Raw genomic sequence first — 16,747 nt, 5'->3', positions numbered from 1 at the left:
CGTGAAGGGTGGCTTCCATTGACTATAATGAAAGCCATCCACGCACATTCCTGCAGTAAATAGGGCAAGCTGTGGGTAAATTCATGCTGCGGAATTCCGCAGTGTGTACATTCAGCTAATAAGATCAATAGAACCTAATAGCTGCGGTGAAACGCGGCGGAAATCTGGCTGTGGGCATTAGCCCTTACTCAGTATACAAGCTCAACAGCCCAATGAACAGCAGGGGTCAAGGGTGGCAGACCCCCACCGATCTACTAGTGATGGCCTGACAACTCCTCTAAGGTCTTGGCGCTTTTACCTTTATAATCTTCTGAAGGTTACGCCAAGTCTCTTCCAAAGCTTCCATGGTGAACCAAGTGTAAGGATTGGATGCCACACGATAACCCTTAATCTGTCTATCCAGTTCAGCCAGTTGGTTGAAATCGGTCTGCGCGGAGCTGAGAGAGTTTCGGAATGCATCGTGTGCCTCGCGCAGCGCCTTGATTTCTTCCAGGGAATTACAGCGGACTGGATCAGTCAGGTCCTCCTCGGCATTCTCAAACCAGCTGTTAAAAGCAGATGCCTTCTTGGCAAACGTTAGGAACAAGTCTTCAACCTAAGAAAGCAGAAAGACTTGATGAGAAAGGTGCCATAGAACATTAAGAGGATCTTTTCATGATTTACCACTGCTTTCTACCAAAGCGGAAACCTCTACTGGCCTTTCTGTAATGTTCCTGAGCCTCCAGAAGCTTCTTCTTACGAGCTGCTGAGTTGTCCAGTAGTTGGTTCCACCTCTTCATGAGGGAGGCATGACGAGACTCAATGGCCCTAGACTGCACATGCTTGGCCGCAAGTAACTTGTCTTTCAGTGCAGTAATGTTGGTGATGCCTTCTTGCTGGAACGCCTGGAGACCGGCATCAAAGGTTTCCTGAGAGAAAGGACGCAACATGTCTAGATCAGCAGGACTGCGGCTAATGGAGTACCCATGATCATGTCTGCCAGGACTGAGCATACCTGCTTAGTAAGTAACGTCTGCACAGAGGACAGATCTCGGCCATAGTCATCTGTCTTCAGACTGTTCTCCTTCTCACCTACAGACCATATATGAGATATTAGAACATGTCAATCATGTAATCAGTGCGGCATATAACTGTCTGTAGATCTCACCGATCCACGATTCCACCACATCCGCTTTCCAGTTGAACTGAAGGAAGGCAGAGTTCTCATCGAGCTTAGCCTTGCGTTGAGCAGCTGCCTTCTCAAGTTCTGACACTTTTCCACGAAGACCTTGCATCTTTGCTGTTATATTATCCACATGGTGATTATTCTAGAAGACAAGAAAGTAGAGTTTAGTTTGCTACCATGACAGACAGCAGCTTGTATACAACTCCGCTAGAAGCCAACAAGCTTTACCTTCTGGATGAGGTCTTCACCATTGGTACAAACATCATGGACCCTGTCCTTGTGGACTGTGAAGTCTGTCTCAAATGCCTCGTGCTTTTTCAGCAAACCCTGGAAACAAAAACCACTACATAGTATGGTTGTACTAAGGCAAGCAGTTTAGTTCTTCGAACTGGTTATATATTTACTATGGCCAACTTACCTGTATGGCAGCCAGCGTATCACCATAGTCTTCACTGGCCACAAGAGTCATCTTCTCGTTAATCCAGGCTTCTTCTTCTTCCACATTGGCAACAAACTGTTGATATTCTAGAGACTCTTCCAGGCGCTGACCCCTGCAAACCCAACCAAACTACTTAAGAATGGTAGGATACCCATGTACAGTGGTATGCAGTCTATATAGTACCCATTTGGAAGCAGTGGTTGAGAAGAAGAGTTCTCACCTGGCCGACGCTTGTTGCTTCAGTTCCTTCCAGTGTTCCACAAACTGAGCCAGCCTCTGCTGAATCTCATCCTTTCCGATAGTATTGTCATCAGAGAGCTTCTTTCCGGTGTCCAGCACGCCCTAAAAACAAAATCGACCTCAATATTTTGGCTATGTGCCATACTACCACGTTGTTACAGGTTTCATAATACATGGAAAACCAGGGGGACACCAATCTATACACCTACCTGGATAGCCGACTCATGAGCGGCAAGTTCTGCTTCCAACCTCTTGTGTTTCTTCCTCAGATTCTGTACCCCTGTGAGATCTCGGCCATAGTCATCGGACCCAACCAGCAGCTTCTTTTCTCTGAAAGTGATACAGCAAGTCATACGGATGTGGCACTATGTAAAGCACCTCGACCCCCTTTGACATGATTTGGAGATTTCACATTTGTCCCAAGTACTTACTTAATCCAGGATTCCTCATCATCAAGGTCCCTGAAGAACTGATGAAGGCGATGGGACTCATTCAGCCTGCTGCGACGGCCAGAAGCCATGCTTTTAATACGTTGGAAGCGGTCATTGATAGCATCACGCTTGTCCTTTACTTGGGAAGTATCGAATGCACTGCTAGTCATCAAACTATCGGCTTGTCCATTCAGATCCTTCAGACGATCCTGTAGAGAATTACAACGACCATCAGCCTCCCATTGTAAATTCAGCATCCCCAGGTCTTAAAAATTCAGATTACTACTCACCTCATGGGCAGAGATGTCAGCTTCCAGCAGTTGGTGTTTCTTGAGCAGGTTATTGACAGATGCCAAGTCCTTTCCATAGTCCTCAGAGGCGAGCAAAGCTTCCACCTGGTGAGAACACAACCAAAGGCAATTGTAAGACTTTGCATATTAACCCAGAACATGTATCTAGTGCAGACGTCACCTGTTACCCCTCTTACCTCCGACAGCCAAAAGTCAAAGTCCTTGATGCCGGTGTTGAAGTTCTGCTGTCTGTTGGCCTCCTTCAGTTTCTGGCTCTTCTCTGCAGACTTGTGAACCAGAAATTGCCACTGATCGGCAAGTGCTGCCAAACGAACCTGAAAAAATCAGGAGTCAAATTGGTTAGTCCGAAGATGCAAGTTCTTCTATAAAAAGGGTTGTTCAATTTGGAAGACCCCTCAGCTTTAGCAATGCAGTCATTTTTTCTTCCTTTCAAAGGGGTTTTCTGGGGCCAAGATATTGATGGCTTACTCTTAAGATAGGTCATTGGGGGCCAAACCATGGTACTTCTGCCAACCGGTTGTTTGAAGGGGCTGTTTTGCAAGCACTACAGGCTTTTCATTGGCCTGTCAGTGACATGGCATTTCTGCAACATAGTCCCATTGAAGTGAGTGGGATAAGGCCCCAATACCAGGTAGAGAGGCTATAAAATGTACGGTGTTGTGCCTAGTATACAGTGAAGAGTCCACGGTGCTCACGATAAAGTGTCCTGTCCCCATAAACAGCTGATCAGCAGGGGTGCCCATCCTTAGTTGTCATAGGTGTTTTGATATTAATGACATATCCCATGATTGAAGTATACTGCGGCTTACCTTCACGGCATCCTCGCTGCCAGCACAAGCACCGCGGTCAATAAGGGAGTTGCCCATATCGATGACGCCACGAATACGGTCTGCGTTGGCATGAAGCTCCGCCTCAAAGGCCTGGTGTTTCTGGTGTTTGCTCTGCCAAACAAGAAGCAACGAGTTACTTGAGAACATGTGCCAGTCTAGCCAAGGCGTCTTAATATGAGAATGAGGCTACAAGTTGTTAACCATCAAACCTCCTAAAGAACATGTTTCCGTGGTCCCACAATCAGGAAGAGGTCATAAAAGTGTCAGCTTTTAGGTCTTAAATGTAGAAGGCAACTGGGCATTACCAGAATTGCTGAACAGGGAAACATTGGAGGAGTCCACAAAGGCCAAAAGATGAAACAAAGACACAAAAAACAGGACTATCTACAAGAAAAACGATGGCACATTCCACGAACAGCCAGACTGGGACTGAACACGTTCTGCATGAGGGATGGGGCATACTGACAAGTAGGAAATTCATCACTGGAATCTCATACTGGTCACTGGTTAAATAGGACAGGTATGAACTTTTTAGCATCCACCATCCTACTCTGAAAAAAAGATGGAGGCAACCACCATGATGTATCAAAAAGACGCCTCCTGCAGGCTGAAGTGATCAGGACAACGTCTTCCAATAGATTTTCTTCCTTTGTACAAAATGGCTGGTCGTCTCAGACACCCGTCGCCTGCACAGTGTCCGCAGCTAGATTTCACCTAGACAAGTATAGTTTAATGTGGTCGATGTAAACCAAGAAATGGTAGCCATTCAGGGTACAAGTAATAGGATGGGGGTCATTTACTAATAGGAATTCAGGATTAGAAAGACACTAAGAATTGGGCAGCAGAAGACACAATGGTGGCTTTTGTCCTCCCTTGGTATAGTCATAAATTACCCAAAAGGGGATGAAGGAGCGCTGCCCTCGATCAGGCCTCATGCAGAGTGTGTCTCACTGACCAGATAGAACCCCATATGGTAGTACCAGCCCCAATGAGAACTAATGACTAGAACAAAAGCCAAACCCAAAACAACTGGATGGTTTAGATGAATGGAGAAACACATTATAATGTTACAACATATAGGAGGTGAGACATAGGGAAGAAAGAAATGACACTTCCTGACCACTTACCAGTAATTTGGAAAGCTATAAAACATTAAAAAGAGAGAAGGCATTGAGTGCATGAAGCAGAAACGATGATGCTACAGTAATGGCAGTTTTTGGTTTTAGGTATAACTAAACTTTACAAACTTTTCACACATCATAGTGACACGTCATTTTTTAATTGGCGGGTGGGTCTGAGTGTCAAGACCCCCATTGAACAGGCAGAAGCACTCATTGGAGTCCCTTCTAAAGCCTTTACACCGCTGTGAGCAGTGACGAAGACAGCCGAACATATACCACTCTTAAATGAGCGCTTCTGCCTATTTTAGCAATCATGGGATTCTCAGCAATCGGACTTCCAGCAAGTAAAACGTCTGACAGGTTTGAAAAAGTTTAGTTACCCTTTAATGTAGTTTTGTTTAAATTTTTTAATTGTCTCACTACAATAACCAGATTCATATGCACCATTTGGGCATTGTCGTCGCTCTGGTGGACCCAACCTGCATCATACATTCGTTGGAATGGCCGGCATGATATTACAGGAAAAGCGCCCATTCAACTTCAGTAACAGCTGTGCCTGCAAATAGCATGCCATGCCAGTGCACAAAGTGTATGAAGCGGTCCGCTCCCTGCTCCTCACACCGAAACAGCAGCCCAGCGAACAGCTAAAAGGCCACGGTCCCAGGCAGCAGACCCCCAGCTACTGATGCCCTATTGCAATTTCTGCAGACACAGCAGACCATTTTAACCCTTTAAACCACCCTCATGACCAATACAACACTATTAAACCCGCTGCCGTTCATTCGCCCTCTCCATCCTATATGTGAACAGATGCAGATACTCCTCCTTACAACACAAGGCCCAGCCGACACTTACAGGAAACACAAACTCTTTTCCCACCAACCTGGATGTTTGTGGGATCTTTGTAGGACTCATCGCTGGCAGTCTGTAACTTCTCACTAATCCAGGCTTCGATCTCATCTACATCTCTGCTGAACTGCTGCAGAGTCTGAGATTCACCAAGTTTGGATCTCTTCTCAATCATCTGAGCCTTCAGACGGCGCCACCTAGCAGAAGCAAAACAGAATGCAAATGGTTAGGCTCTATTGATATATGTGCATAGCCCTTCAGGTCAGATGTCTATAAGAGCAAGAACAATGCAGCAAATACTAATCATCCCATCAAGACGACAGAAACTTTAGAACTCCACTGCAAGTCAATAAGGTCAGTCAGCAACTTTTCATTTCCGTATGGCTTCCAGCAACAGGTTGTGGCTAGAGATGAGCGAGCATACTCGATAAGGCAAACTACTCGAGCGAGTAGTGCCTTATTCGAGTACCTGCCTGCTCGTCTCTAAAGATTCGGCTGCCGGCGCGGGTGACAGGTGAGTTGCAGCGGTGAGCAGGGGGAGCGAGAGATCTCCCCTCCGTTCCTCCTCGCTCTCCCCGCCAGCATCGGAATCTTTAGAGGCGAGCGGGCAGGTACTCGAATAAGGCACTACTCGCTCGAGTAGTTTGCCTTATCGAGTATGCTTGCTCATCTCTAGTTGTGGCCTCTGTTACAATAAGCGGCAATATCACACATGTGAAGAGCGTTTTCTATGCTTTGATGTTGGGCTGACTATCTGTCTACACATTTCTATATGTCTAGGAGGTGATCTCACATTGGCACCTTCTCTATCCTTCAGTTAATCTTGTACCATCCCAAGTACTGTCCATTTAAAACCCACTGACCTGTCCAAGACCTGATTGCGACGGGAAGCAATATCTCCCTTGGCGTAATGGTCAGCAGTTATTAACTGATCAGCGAAGGACTGCAGAGCGGCAATCTTCTCTTCCTGCAAGATAAAGCCAAAGTAGAGGTTACACATCAGCTCAGGACAGAAGTGGCCATCCTACTGCAGGTCACGCAAATATGGCGCCTGAACACTTACCTGCACGTTAATTGCCTTGTCAAAGTCCTCATGTTTCTTGATGAGCGCCTCCACGCTGTCTAGAGAATCCCCTTTATCTTCACTGTTGAGGAAGGCTTCACGTGCCGCCATCCAGTTCTCGGCCTGCTCACAATCTCGATTAAACAGCTGTAAAATGTAATTGGGAATGAATTGTATAGTCTGAAAAGGGTTAAATGGAACAGAATAGAGGGATAATGAGGTGACGTTCCATTACCTGAAGTTCTAGGCACTGATCCAGCATCATCCTGCGCTGCACCCAGGCCTTCTCCAAGCTCGCCCGCTCCTGGTCTAGTATGTCCAGCTTCTCTTTAATCTCAGGACTGGCATAATGGCCTCTAGCCAGAAGCTGCTGCCCAAACTGTTCAAAAGCCTGGAAAGTGCCGGCTCTGGCATCGATCTCTGTGCGGTGTTCCTGAGAGGACAAAGTTATAATGTGGCACAACTCAAAGTGAGCAGGTTATACCCAAGTTAACGGTTTAATCCCCGGTGGATCTACACAAGCCCTTGTTTCTTTTTTTTCTATGTTCCAAATTTAATTAGACATTTATGGATGGACAAGAAAAGGCTGACAAGTTTACCCCCACGGTTGGTTATACCCTAGGAAGAGGAAAAGTCATGTTCTTAGCGGTGTCCTTCCAGATGATCAATAAAGCCACCGTAACGCATCCATCTGCGTGGCACTACTAACCTGGTGTCTCTCCAGTAGAGCTTCAGCTCCAGTGACATCTTTTGCAAGTTCGTCAGATGACACTAAGCCACGGATTCCATTAATCCAGGACATGAGGTCCCTGAGAAATCAGATCAGAATTTTACATCATACAGTTGCCCATTAGTCTGTCTGTCCAGCAGTACCAAACCTACAACTGCCAGCATGCCAGTAGTAGTTGTAGCTAGAGATGAGCGAGCATACTCGCTAAGGACAATTGCTTGAGCGAGCATTGTCCTTAGCGAGTACATGCCCACTCGGAAGAAAAGGTTCGGGTGCCAGCGGGGAAGAGCAGGGGGGAACGGAGGGGAGATCTCTCTCTCCCTCTCTCCCACCTGCTCACTCCCACAACTCACCGCTCACTTGCAGCGGCACGCGAACCTTTTCTTCCGAGCGTGCAGGTACTCGCTAAGGACAATGCTTGCTCGAGTAATTGTCCTTAGCGAGTATGCTCACTCATCTCTAGTTCTAGCCGATGAGACGCAAGTTGAAGATCAAAGGCTTAAAGCATGAGGGTCACTCGGAAACTAATGCCTGCTATGCTATGAAGGTCGTTCCAAAGTTTCTTAACTTGCCTATGTTGTAATTTATCTACACACACAAAATTTTGTTCATTTTTTAACCCTTTGAGTTACGGATATAGAGAATCTTGCTGAAAATTGATCTTTATTTTCACAGATAATTGTAAGGCCCGATAAATTTGAAAAATGGAAAGATACATACACTGAGCCGTAACAGAGTACCTTCATTAGACATCCATACTGACACGGTGGCAACACTTGGAGACCATGCCCCTTCATATGAAACAGTGAAATCTGGGTCACGTTCTCACTGACACCCTTAGGAGGATGAAGGTTTTAGTGAGATGGGTTACAAAACCTTGACAGTTGACCAGAAGATGGTGAGATGCAACACATCGGGGAGACCCTCCAGCTGTTTAGAGCCGATCCAGACATGCTTGAGGCTATTCCTAATAGTCAATGAGACCTGGCCCATCACCTACAGACGGAGTCAATACAGAGCTCCATGCAATGAAAACACCTCGTGCCCTCCACCAAAAAAGGTTAAGTCGGTGCCCTCAGCTAGGAAGGCAAGGGCAACTTTTTTGGGGGGGACTGAGGGTGTGGTGATGGGGAACCCCCTCCCACAGCAGCAAACTGTGACGGGGCATACTATGCCAACCTGCTGAGGCAGGTATGTGAGGAGATCAAGGAGAAGCAACGTGGAAAATCTTTTGGGATGACCCTTGTATCTTATTTTGGCACAAGCGGTTGTTGGTGCTATGGCAATTTAGTTTAAACCTTCCTGCCAATATGGTACATTTTGTTGCAGTGCAACAGATGGCCACAGAGGGGCAGTCTGACAAAATGGCTTCTGACATGAAATTGCATTTAACCCTTTTCACGCACTCCCTAGCTCTTATGTATTTTGGGTGAGAAAGCGCGTTGTGGATTCCTTGGAGTTACTCAACAAAAAAACACATAAAAATAAAAATTTTATTAGTATTTTTTTGAAAATTAAATGAGTTATGAGCGTTTCACATCAGGAAGATCATTTGTGTAATTTATATAATAAGACTATTCATTCCTAATTTCTCTAATGATAACCATCTATCCCTGTAATACAGAGGCATCCTATAACTGCATACAATGTGTATAGCATATGTTTCTAACACTATGCATAGAGCCCCAACATCCGAGCTCTCTTCTGCATATCTGTAATACATTATGCAGAAGAGAACTCCAATGTCGGGGCTCTCTTCTGCATAGCGTTAGTAACGTGTCGGACCTCGCCCAACATGGGAGCTACGCGGGAAAATCTCAATATCTGACAAGGTCCGCCAGTGAATTGGAAAGGGTTAATCTAAAAAGTGTGCAATTGAATTCCTTCATGGAAAAAAAAAAATTGCACACATTGACAAACATCAGTGGGTGAAGCATATCAGCCGGGTAGACAGCGATGTGAAAGACGAGCCACGTTCTGGACAAACATGCACAGCTGTCGTACCACGAAATGAAGAGAGTCTCAATCAGCTCATCAGTGCGAGTTACGGCCAGTGAACTGCAAGGAGCTGAATATTTGCTTTAATGTGTTAGAAATGATGATCCGTAAGAAAGAGCTGATGGAAACGCTCTTCATTTCATAGTGTGACAGCAGTGTATGGCCGTTGGGTATGTAGCAGGTCTTTTACGTCGCTGTCGCTACTGTTGAAACGCACCACGCACCGCCACACTATGCTAACATACACTGCTGGGTCTCCGTAACCGTTCAGCAAGCGCCAACATCTGCTTTTAATATTGTGTGCCAACAAGAGGTTTTTTTTTTCCCGGCGTGACCCTCATATAATACTAACAGGTTATGTAAGGTCTGCGTTTTTCCTTACCTGAAGTCACTGAGGAAGCGCTGCAGGTCATGAGAATCTCCCAACTTCTCCTTACGTTTGTCAGCACGTTTGCCAAGACTGTTCCAAGCTTGGTTGAGCTCCGTGCATTTCTCTTGGATGTCCTCAGCAGATTCTGGATGGGACTGGATCAGGCGCTCTGCCATCTCTCCCAGGGAATTCACCTAGGAAAGGACAAGTATATTGGTGAAGAAATCCCTATGATCAGTCTTAAAAAAATAAATAACCGCTTTTAAAAAAAACTTTTGACCTGTCAGCGCAACACGTGAAAAGTTTTGATCAGTGGGGATCTGAGTGCCGAGACCCCTGCTGATTGATAAAACGAAGGGACTGCAGCGCACATTCAAGCACTGTGCAACATGGCTGTCTTAGTTGCTTGCTGGTTCCTCCCTGCAACCGAAGATGGACACAGAGGTCTATAGACATCTATGCGCTCATTTTCAGCTGCCAGGCTACAAAGACAGCCAAAGGCGTTCAGTGCTCAGGCGAGCGCAACAGCCTCCTCATTTCAGTGATCAGTGGGGGTCTCAGTGCTTGGACCCCCACTGATCAAAACTTTTCACATGTTGCTCTGACATGTTAAAAGTCTGTAAAAAGAGCAGTTACTGTTTAAGATACATGGGCACTTTGACATCTGACCACTGCAAAGTGTTGGCTCAATCTGAAAACTCATCAGATCCCTCAACCCACTTATCTATGCTTACCTTATCGCCCAGTGCCGCCAGATCTCTCTCGAATCCCTCATGTTTGCGCTGCAGAGCCTGGACACTGGCTAGATCATGCCCGTAGCTGTCAGTGTTCAAAGCCTGGTTCTTCTCCTCGATCCATTCTTTGGTCTCATCAGCATCCCTGCAAAAGGAAATAGAGGAGCCTATAGCGCCCACTAAAGCATTCTGCAGCAGCATTTAATGGTCATGGATTTAGGGAAGTCACACTATTACCAGGTCTCCTACAATAGATCATTCAGAACTATTATGTACGGAGTCCATTGTTCTGTACCTGTGGAATCTCTGCACTTCATGGGCACTACCCAGCAGTTGGCTCCTCTCCTCTGCCAGTTGCTGAAGGGACCGCCAACGCTCATTAAGTTCCTAGAGGAGATAAGATAGTAAGGGCCACTTTCTGCAGCACAAGCAGACTATTAGTGAGACTGCACTGTAGTTGGTGCTCGAGTCTCACCTTGATGGAGTTAAACGTGGCGACAGAATGCACAACGGTCCTCACAGCCTGTAATATATATACACAAGGTTACAAAGAGGCCTGGATGCAATGTGGGGCACTTATTACAAGTCATATGAAAGAAGGATTATAAGCCATAGGAACATGGCGCCAGTATTTCAGGAGTTATTCAAGGCGGAGGGAACAGCAGTCATGGGAAATGTCACGGTTATGTGAAGGTGTTGGTGCACTGTTTTCAGGTCCATTTCCGGACTGTTAGGCATCATTCACATCAGAGGTTCTGTTTGGATCCTCCGTTATGGATTCTGCTAAATCACTAAAAAAATACTTGGCAAAGCATACGGCGCTATTTTTTTCTGGTATAATGCAGGACATCACGAAAACACAAGGGACCCCATAATAGTCAATGGGGTCCAGCGGGCACTGCTGATGTCTGATTATAATTTCCTTGTCCTGCTGCTATAACAGTGGAAAGCTGCATTGTCCTACAGATGCGGATGTGAACCGGGCCTTACAGCATACACAATGGTGTAAAACCAGGCCTGAGGTTGCAGGACTCCTACCTTCCATGGTGAGGCGCTTTTTGAATCGGCTTCATCCTACAAAACAGAAATATACATACATTTACAATAATGCAGAGTAAGTCAAGAATGGAGCCTACAGAGTAGTACGAGCATCGCCGCTTACCTTTGGCATGCTGCCGTAAACCTCCTGAGAAAGAAGAAAGAAACTGTTATAGTGCAGTCAGTAAAGGAATGTAGAAAGAAGAAGTCAGATTACTACTAGCAGATTAGTAAATGCTATTCTGCATATGGACAGATTCCACAGGAGATTGTGAGAGTAATGGAAATACGTAGCTGTATGATGAGACTTGTTATTAACATGTAGTGCTCCTTGGACGGTTAATACAGACGGAATTCAGTTTGGAATGGACTCATACAAGCACTGAACGGCGTGTAATGGAGTATTAGCCCACTCCATGCCCCGGTAAAGATGTCGGTGGGGGATAAAGCTCCTTCACTCTTGTTCTCGAGGATGGCCAGATCTGATAACTGCTGCTAGGGAAGACGCTGAACCTCCTCTTCACGCTCCTGAAACCACGCCTGAAGATAGTGAGCTGCATGGATATGGGCACTATCATCCCAGAAAACCACATCTCCACCAGGAAACAACGTCCGCACCATTGGGTGGACCCGATGGGCCAAAATCTCAGTCTAGTACATGGCAGTCACTCTCCAATTTAAGGTGCTGCCCAAAGCATGTCGGATCCACCTCTATGCTTGACTGTGGGAAGCAGACAGGCAGGATATTGCGCTTATTTAGGCATTCAACAGGCATAAATACATCATGTGGCGAGAAAGAAAATAAAAGAAGATCGGTCAGATCAAACCGGATATTTCCAGACAGCAGCAGACCACGATTTGTGCTTATGGCACCATTGTAGTCGTCTTTTGCATTCACCTGTGTAACCAACGGTTTGCGAATTGCTGCTCCGCCGTGAAAATTTGTGGAGTTCTCTCCTCACTGAAATGGAGGAGACAGGATGCTGGAGCTCGGTAGTTACTCTGACTGCAGTGGTCTTCTACTAGAGGTCACAATCTGCTGCGACTCCCTTCTGTTTCAGAGTTTACACTTTCGGCCACTATTACATTTAGCAGATGATGTTTTGACTTAAAGGATGTACACAACTTTTTGAAACCGGATCTCTGGATGCACCATGTTGTGAAGGAAACTAGATTTTGTATTAAAATAGGCTTAGGTTTGTATTTTAATAGAGACGCACTTCTGTAAGACATACTGAGACGCAATCAGGATATTCTAAATCCCCCCCACATACAAAGACGATTTAGCACATTGTAATGCGCATTCCTAGAAACTTGAGCAGCAGACGGGTGCAAGCAACATCATCTTCCTTATTATATCCACATAGTGACAACGTTTCGGCTGTAATACACAGCCTTTATCATGACTTGACAAAGGCTGTGTATTACAGCCGAAACGTTGTCACTATGTGGATATAATAAAGAAGATGATGTTACTTGCACCCGTCTGCTGCTCAGCTTTCTAGTTTTGGCAGATTGGTTTGTGGATCCAGTGTCAGGGTCTGTTGCAGAGCGGGCAGACCGATTGAAGCCTTCCACGTGGGGTGATGCATTGTGTGCTGCAGCCCATTTCTTCTTTTCAGGGTAATATGTATCCCTGTTACACCTCTTGAATATAGCTGTTAGGGTAAAGAGACCCTCTTGTATTCACGGTGGTCCTTTTGTGTTCTTAGTCTGATAGTCATGATTGTTTGCAAAGTATATAATCCTCAGAGCAAACTACTAATTTGTAGTATTTGCAGTATGTGCAAAGATAAGTAAACATTTTTCTTTCCCAGTAATATTTAGATTAGCTTGAACACAGTTTATGGCTAGACCTTGTGAGATGAACAAATACCAGATAACATGAGAGCCTTGATCTGAAATATTTGCAGAGAACATACAAACAGCATGTGCATGGATTAATGTTAACATCGGCTATGATAGCTTATTATATGCTAATAGATTGATATGAATACAAGTTGCAATTGCTTGTATGTTATCACAAAACATGCTATTATTGCGATTGGCTCACTGTAGGGGGTATTTTCTCCTCAAGATATTGTATTAACTGCTGAACAATAAACAGATGGAATCCCATTGTGAGCACGTCTCATCTGTTACATGTGTTGATTCTCCGAGTTTGTACCAACCACACCCAATTCGGCACCCACTTTATATCCAACAGCACAGTTGTGTTAAAGGGGTTGTCCCGAGGCAGCAAGTGGGTCTATACACTTCTGTATGGCCATAATAATGCACTTTGTAATATACATTGTGCATTAATTATGAGCCATACAGAAGTTATAAAAAGTTTTTTACTTACCTGCTCCGTTGCTGGCGTCCTCGTCTCCATGGTTGCCGACTAATTTTCGCCCTCCGATGGCCAAATTAGCCGCGCTTGCGCAGTCCGGGTCTTCTGCAGTCTTCTATGGAGCCGCTCGTGCCAGAGAGCGGCTCCGTGTAGCTCCGCCCCGTCACGTGCCGATTCCAGCCAATCAGGAGGCTGGAATCGGCAATGGACCGCACAGAAGAGCTGCGGTCCACGAAGACAGAGGATCCCGGCGGCCATCTTCAGCGGTAAGTATTGAAGTCACCGGAGCGCGGGGATTAAGGTAAGCGCTCCGGTAAACTTTCTTTACTTCCCTGCATCGGGGTTGTCTCGCGCCGAACAGGGGGGGGGGGGGTTGAAAAAAAAAAAAACCCGTTTCGGCGCGGGACAACCCCTTTAAAGTAAACTGGCGGTGTCGCTGATAGATTCTCCAAGCAGACGGAGATCAGCAATCTGCCCTCTCTGAGAGTCTGTAAGGTTGGACATCTCACTCGATCCACAATACAACTGCTGATTTCCACTACACATTTACAAACAGGGGTGTCAGGGTCCACATGTGTATTATTGCTGCATGCATTACCAATCCTAAGTGTTTCCATTATTTTGACAAGCCCCTGTAGGCAGGTGTATATTGCTGGGCTTGTGTTCTAAACTGGCGATTCTCAGAACGGCATTAGACGGATACAAGGCTAGAGAGGCCAAGGTAACAGGTAGCATGGAGTCCTTCATAAAGGAAAGCTCACCTGCTGTTGTACAGCTTGTACTTCTTCAGTTATGAGTCCTTCAGACTCCAGATCATCCGCAACCTTGTTGATATCTTTCAAGCGCGATTCATTAGCCTTCAGATCCTGAAACACAACGGTGTCAAGTGAGAAATCCAGCTCAAAGCTTGGCAAAAAAGTGAACAGAAAGGTCACACTGACTAAGCACAGCTCAGAGATTTCCATCACTTAGTCTGGGCAGCCATGACACACACCTCCAGTGTCGTCTGCTGTAAATGATACGTATGACGGAAGAGGTCTAACAACCAGTATGCAAGTTATGGAGCATGCACAATGCCCCGGGACACCTCATGTGCACTAGGCAGAATGCCCTCCCATGACAAGGACATCAAATATGTTGGGATTACCTTCTGGAAATCATCAAACTTCTTCTGCAACACCTCCACCTGCTCCAGATCTGCCCCCACTTCCTCATTGGTGAGCGCAGTTTCCTTCTCGTTGATCCACTGCTGCAGCTCATTTGCCTCACGGAACAGCATAAACTTCTTACAACTTTTCTCCAGCATGTCTTTGCGCTTCTCTCCCACCTCCAATATGTTCTGGTATCTACAAACAGAATGAGCAGGTCAGGCATCGGTTTACAGCATAGGAGATATCTAAAGGGTCAGCCCTGGGGACAGTTATGGTTCTACTACAAAAGAGCCAACATCTAGCCATCTGACAAAAAAAGATATTGAATTAAAGGGGTTGTCCCACTTCTAGCAGTTTAGCTATAGAGGGCAGACAACTCCATACATCACATACTGCCCTGGATACGTACTGCAGGCTGAGTCCCATTTAATCTAAAAAGACTCATCCTGCAATACCAACTTAGGCCACTGCGCAATGTACAGAGCTGTCTGCTTCTTGCAGCAAAACTGCAAAAAGTGGAACAACTCCTTTAAAGCTAAATATTCTAGACAAAAACATGGCCTGAGGGAGACTGGCTGCCTAAAAACCTGAAGCAGTTCCCAAAATGTCCACTAAACTGTACTACAGCACTGCCAAGTCAAGAAGGTTCAGGTCGCGACTTCCTTAACTTTGAGGTGGGCTTTGCCATTGAGGTGTCATGCATTTCTTGAGGAGGTGCAACATGCCACCTAATAATCCCAGATTTTTCCACAACATAACAATTCAGGTGCCCGGAGACGCTGCAGTTGATCTGCTGTAACAGTATGCAGATTACTGCTAATTGTCAGAGGGTGCCTGGACTTCCTACACAAGCCCGGCTGGCACTTAGTGATAATCTACAAGCGGTTACAGCAATGAGCGTGTACGGGCACCCTACCAGAAGTGATCCATCGGGTATTTTCCTATGCAGACTGGCACAGAAAGTTACTAATGACACTTTCGTCAGAAGAGACAAGCGTGGAGAAGTTCTGCATCATGCTGGAGACTATGTAGCCGATACTGCCAGCACTCAACATGGTCCCTGATGGCCAAGAATGATCTTATTAACTATAAAGAAAGATGGAGGACGATGGAACGGTCTACTCACAGATCTTGAACCTGATTCATACGCAGAGACACACTGCCAGCTTCCTTAGGGACAAGAGTCCTGCACAGACGAGAAGGGAGCACAGCAAAAAAGGCATGCAGATGATTAGTGATTACCGACGGGCAGGAGGGTGCTGCTCAATCACTGAGCCATATTAGAAGGGAGTGCAGCGTATGGGGTGCAGTAGTTCACAGATTACAGGGCTGCCCACCTCTACCGATACCTGGCAAACCTCCCCATCCCATACACGAGGTAGGAAACCCGTGTGAGAAATCTGGGCGGGTTTTGTGTTTGTTTTCCATCAAATCGACTTTCAAGAACTAGAACATTTTTATTTTTCTGTTAACAGCCATCTGGGGTTTGGTTTTAGCAGGTTTAAAGGTTTAGCAATGTTAAAAAAAATGTAAGTGGGATGAAATAGGGAAAAAAAACACAAAACAAACCCCCCCCCCCCCCCACCCCACAGACACACACAATTGCACCATTGTTCGGTGGTGCGAACGGTTTGCTTTTGCAGCGTTCATGGTGCTGTGAAGATGACTGTTTAAATTGTTTTAGCAAAAAAATTGGAATTTAATTAATTTTTTTTAAAGTTCACTTAGGGAACCTGTAATTTGATTACTTCTGAATTACTCCATTATCGTATTTTTAATGGTCATTTATTAAGCCCCGCCACAGGCAAGGCTTAATATGGTTAAATACTTAGCAGTCCTGGGAGCCTGCATTAGGCCCAGGGCTACTATACCAACCATCAGCACCCTGCGACTACATCACAGATGGCCCTCTCTCTGACAGCTTACATACTGTAGTGAGAACTGA

At 45.7% G+C, this 16,747-nt stretch overlaps 1 protein-coding gene across 2 annotated transcripts in view; it reads right to left on the bottom strand.

Annotated features, from left to right (window-relative positions):
- The window catches only part of SPTAN1 (spectrin alpha, non-erythrocytic 1), a 55,313-nt gene that overhangs the window by 10,036 nt on the left and 28,530 nt on the right, over positions 1–16,747 (bottom strand). Inside the window, exons 23-48 of one of the 2 annotated variants that reach the window (XM_066580352.1) lie at positions 15,929–15,988; positions 14,799–14,997; positions 14,413–14,517; positions 11,444–11,467; positions 11,320–11,355; positions 10,757–10,804; positions 10,577–10,668; positions 10,282–10,426; positions 9,560–9,741; positions 7,159–7,258; positions 6,685–6,882; positions 6,450–6,596; positions 6,250–6,353; positions 5,421–5,583; positions 3,396–3,527; positions 2,763–2,900; positions 2,566–2,670; positions 2,276–2,484; positions 2,054–2,174; positions 1,825–1,946; positions 1,584–1,716; positions 1,394–1,492; positions 1,148–1,307; positions 995–1,071; positions 699–908; positions 299–595 (exon numbers count right to left, since the gene is read on the bottom strand). In XM_066580352.1, the coding sequence (XP_066436449.1) occupies positions 299–595; positions 699–908; positions 995–1,071; positions 1,148–1,307; positions 1,394–1,492; positions 1,584–1,716; positions 1,825–1,946; positions 2,054–2,174; positions 2,276–2,484; positions 2,566–2,670; positions 2,763–2,900; positions 3,396–3,527; positions 5,421–5,583; positions 6,250–6,353; positions 6,450–6,596; positions 6,685–6,882; positions 7,159–7,258; positions 9,560–9,741; positions 10,282–10,426; positions 10,577–10,668; positions 10,757–10,804; positions 11,320–11,355; positions 11,444–11,467; positions 14,413–14,517; positions 14,799–14,997; positions 15,929–15,988 (3,406 nt within the window). The remainder of the gene's footprint in view (positions 1–298; positions 596–698; positions 909–994; positions 1,072–1,147; positions 1,308–1,393; positions 1,493–1,583; positions 1,717–1,824; positions 1,947–2,053; positions 2,175–2,275; positions 2,485–2,565; positions 2,671–2,762; positions 2,901–3,395; positions 3,528–5,420; positions 5,584–6,249; positions 6,354–6,449; positions 6,597–6,684; positions 6,883–7,158; positions 7,259–9,559; positions 9,742–10,281; positions 10,427–10,576; positions 10,669–10,756; positions 10,805–11,319; positions 11,356–11,443; positions 11,468–14,412; positions 14,518–14,798; positions 14,998–15,928; positions 15,989–16,747) is intronic. The other variant, XM_066580353.1, reaches the window with a different exon arrangement.

This window comes from Eleutherodactylus coqui, chromosome 10 (assembly GCF_035609145.1).
Source record: "Eleutherodactylus coqui strain aEleCoq1 chromosome 10, aEleCoq1.hap1, whole genome shotgun sequence".
Classification (NCBI taxonomy): domain Eukaryota; kingdom Metazoa; phylum Chordata; class Amphibia; order Anura; family Eleutherodactylidae; genus Eleutherodactylus; species Eleutherodactylus coqui.
This window is presented reverse-complemented; position numbering and strand designations above follow the sequence as displayed.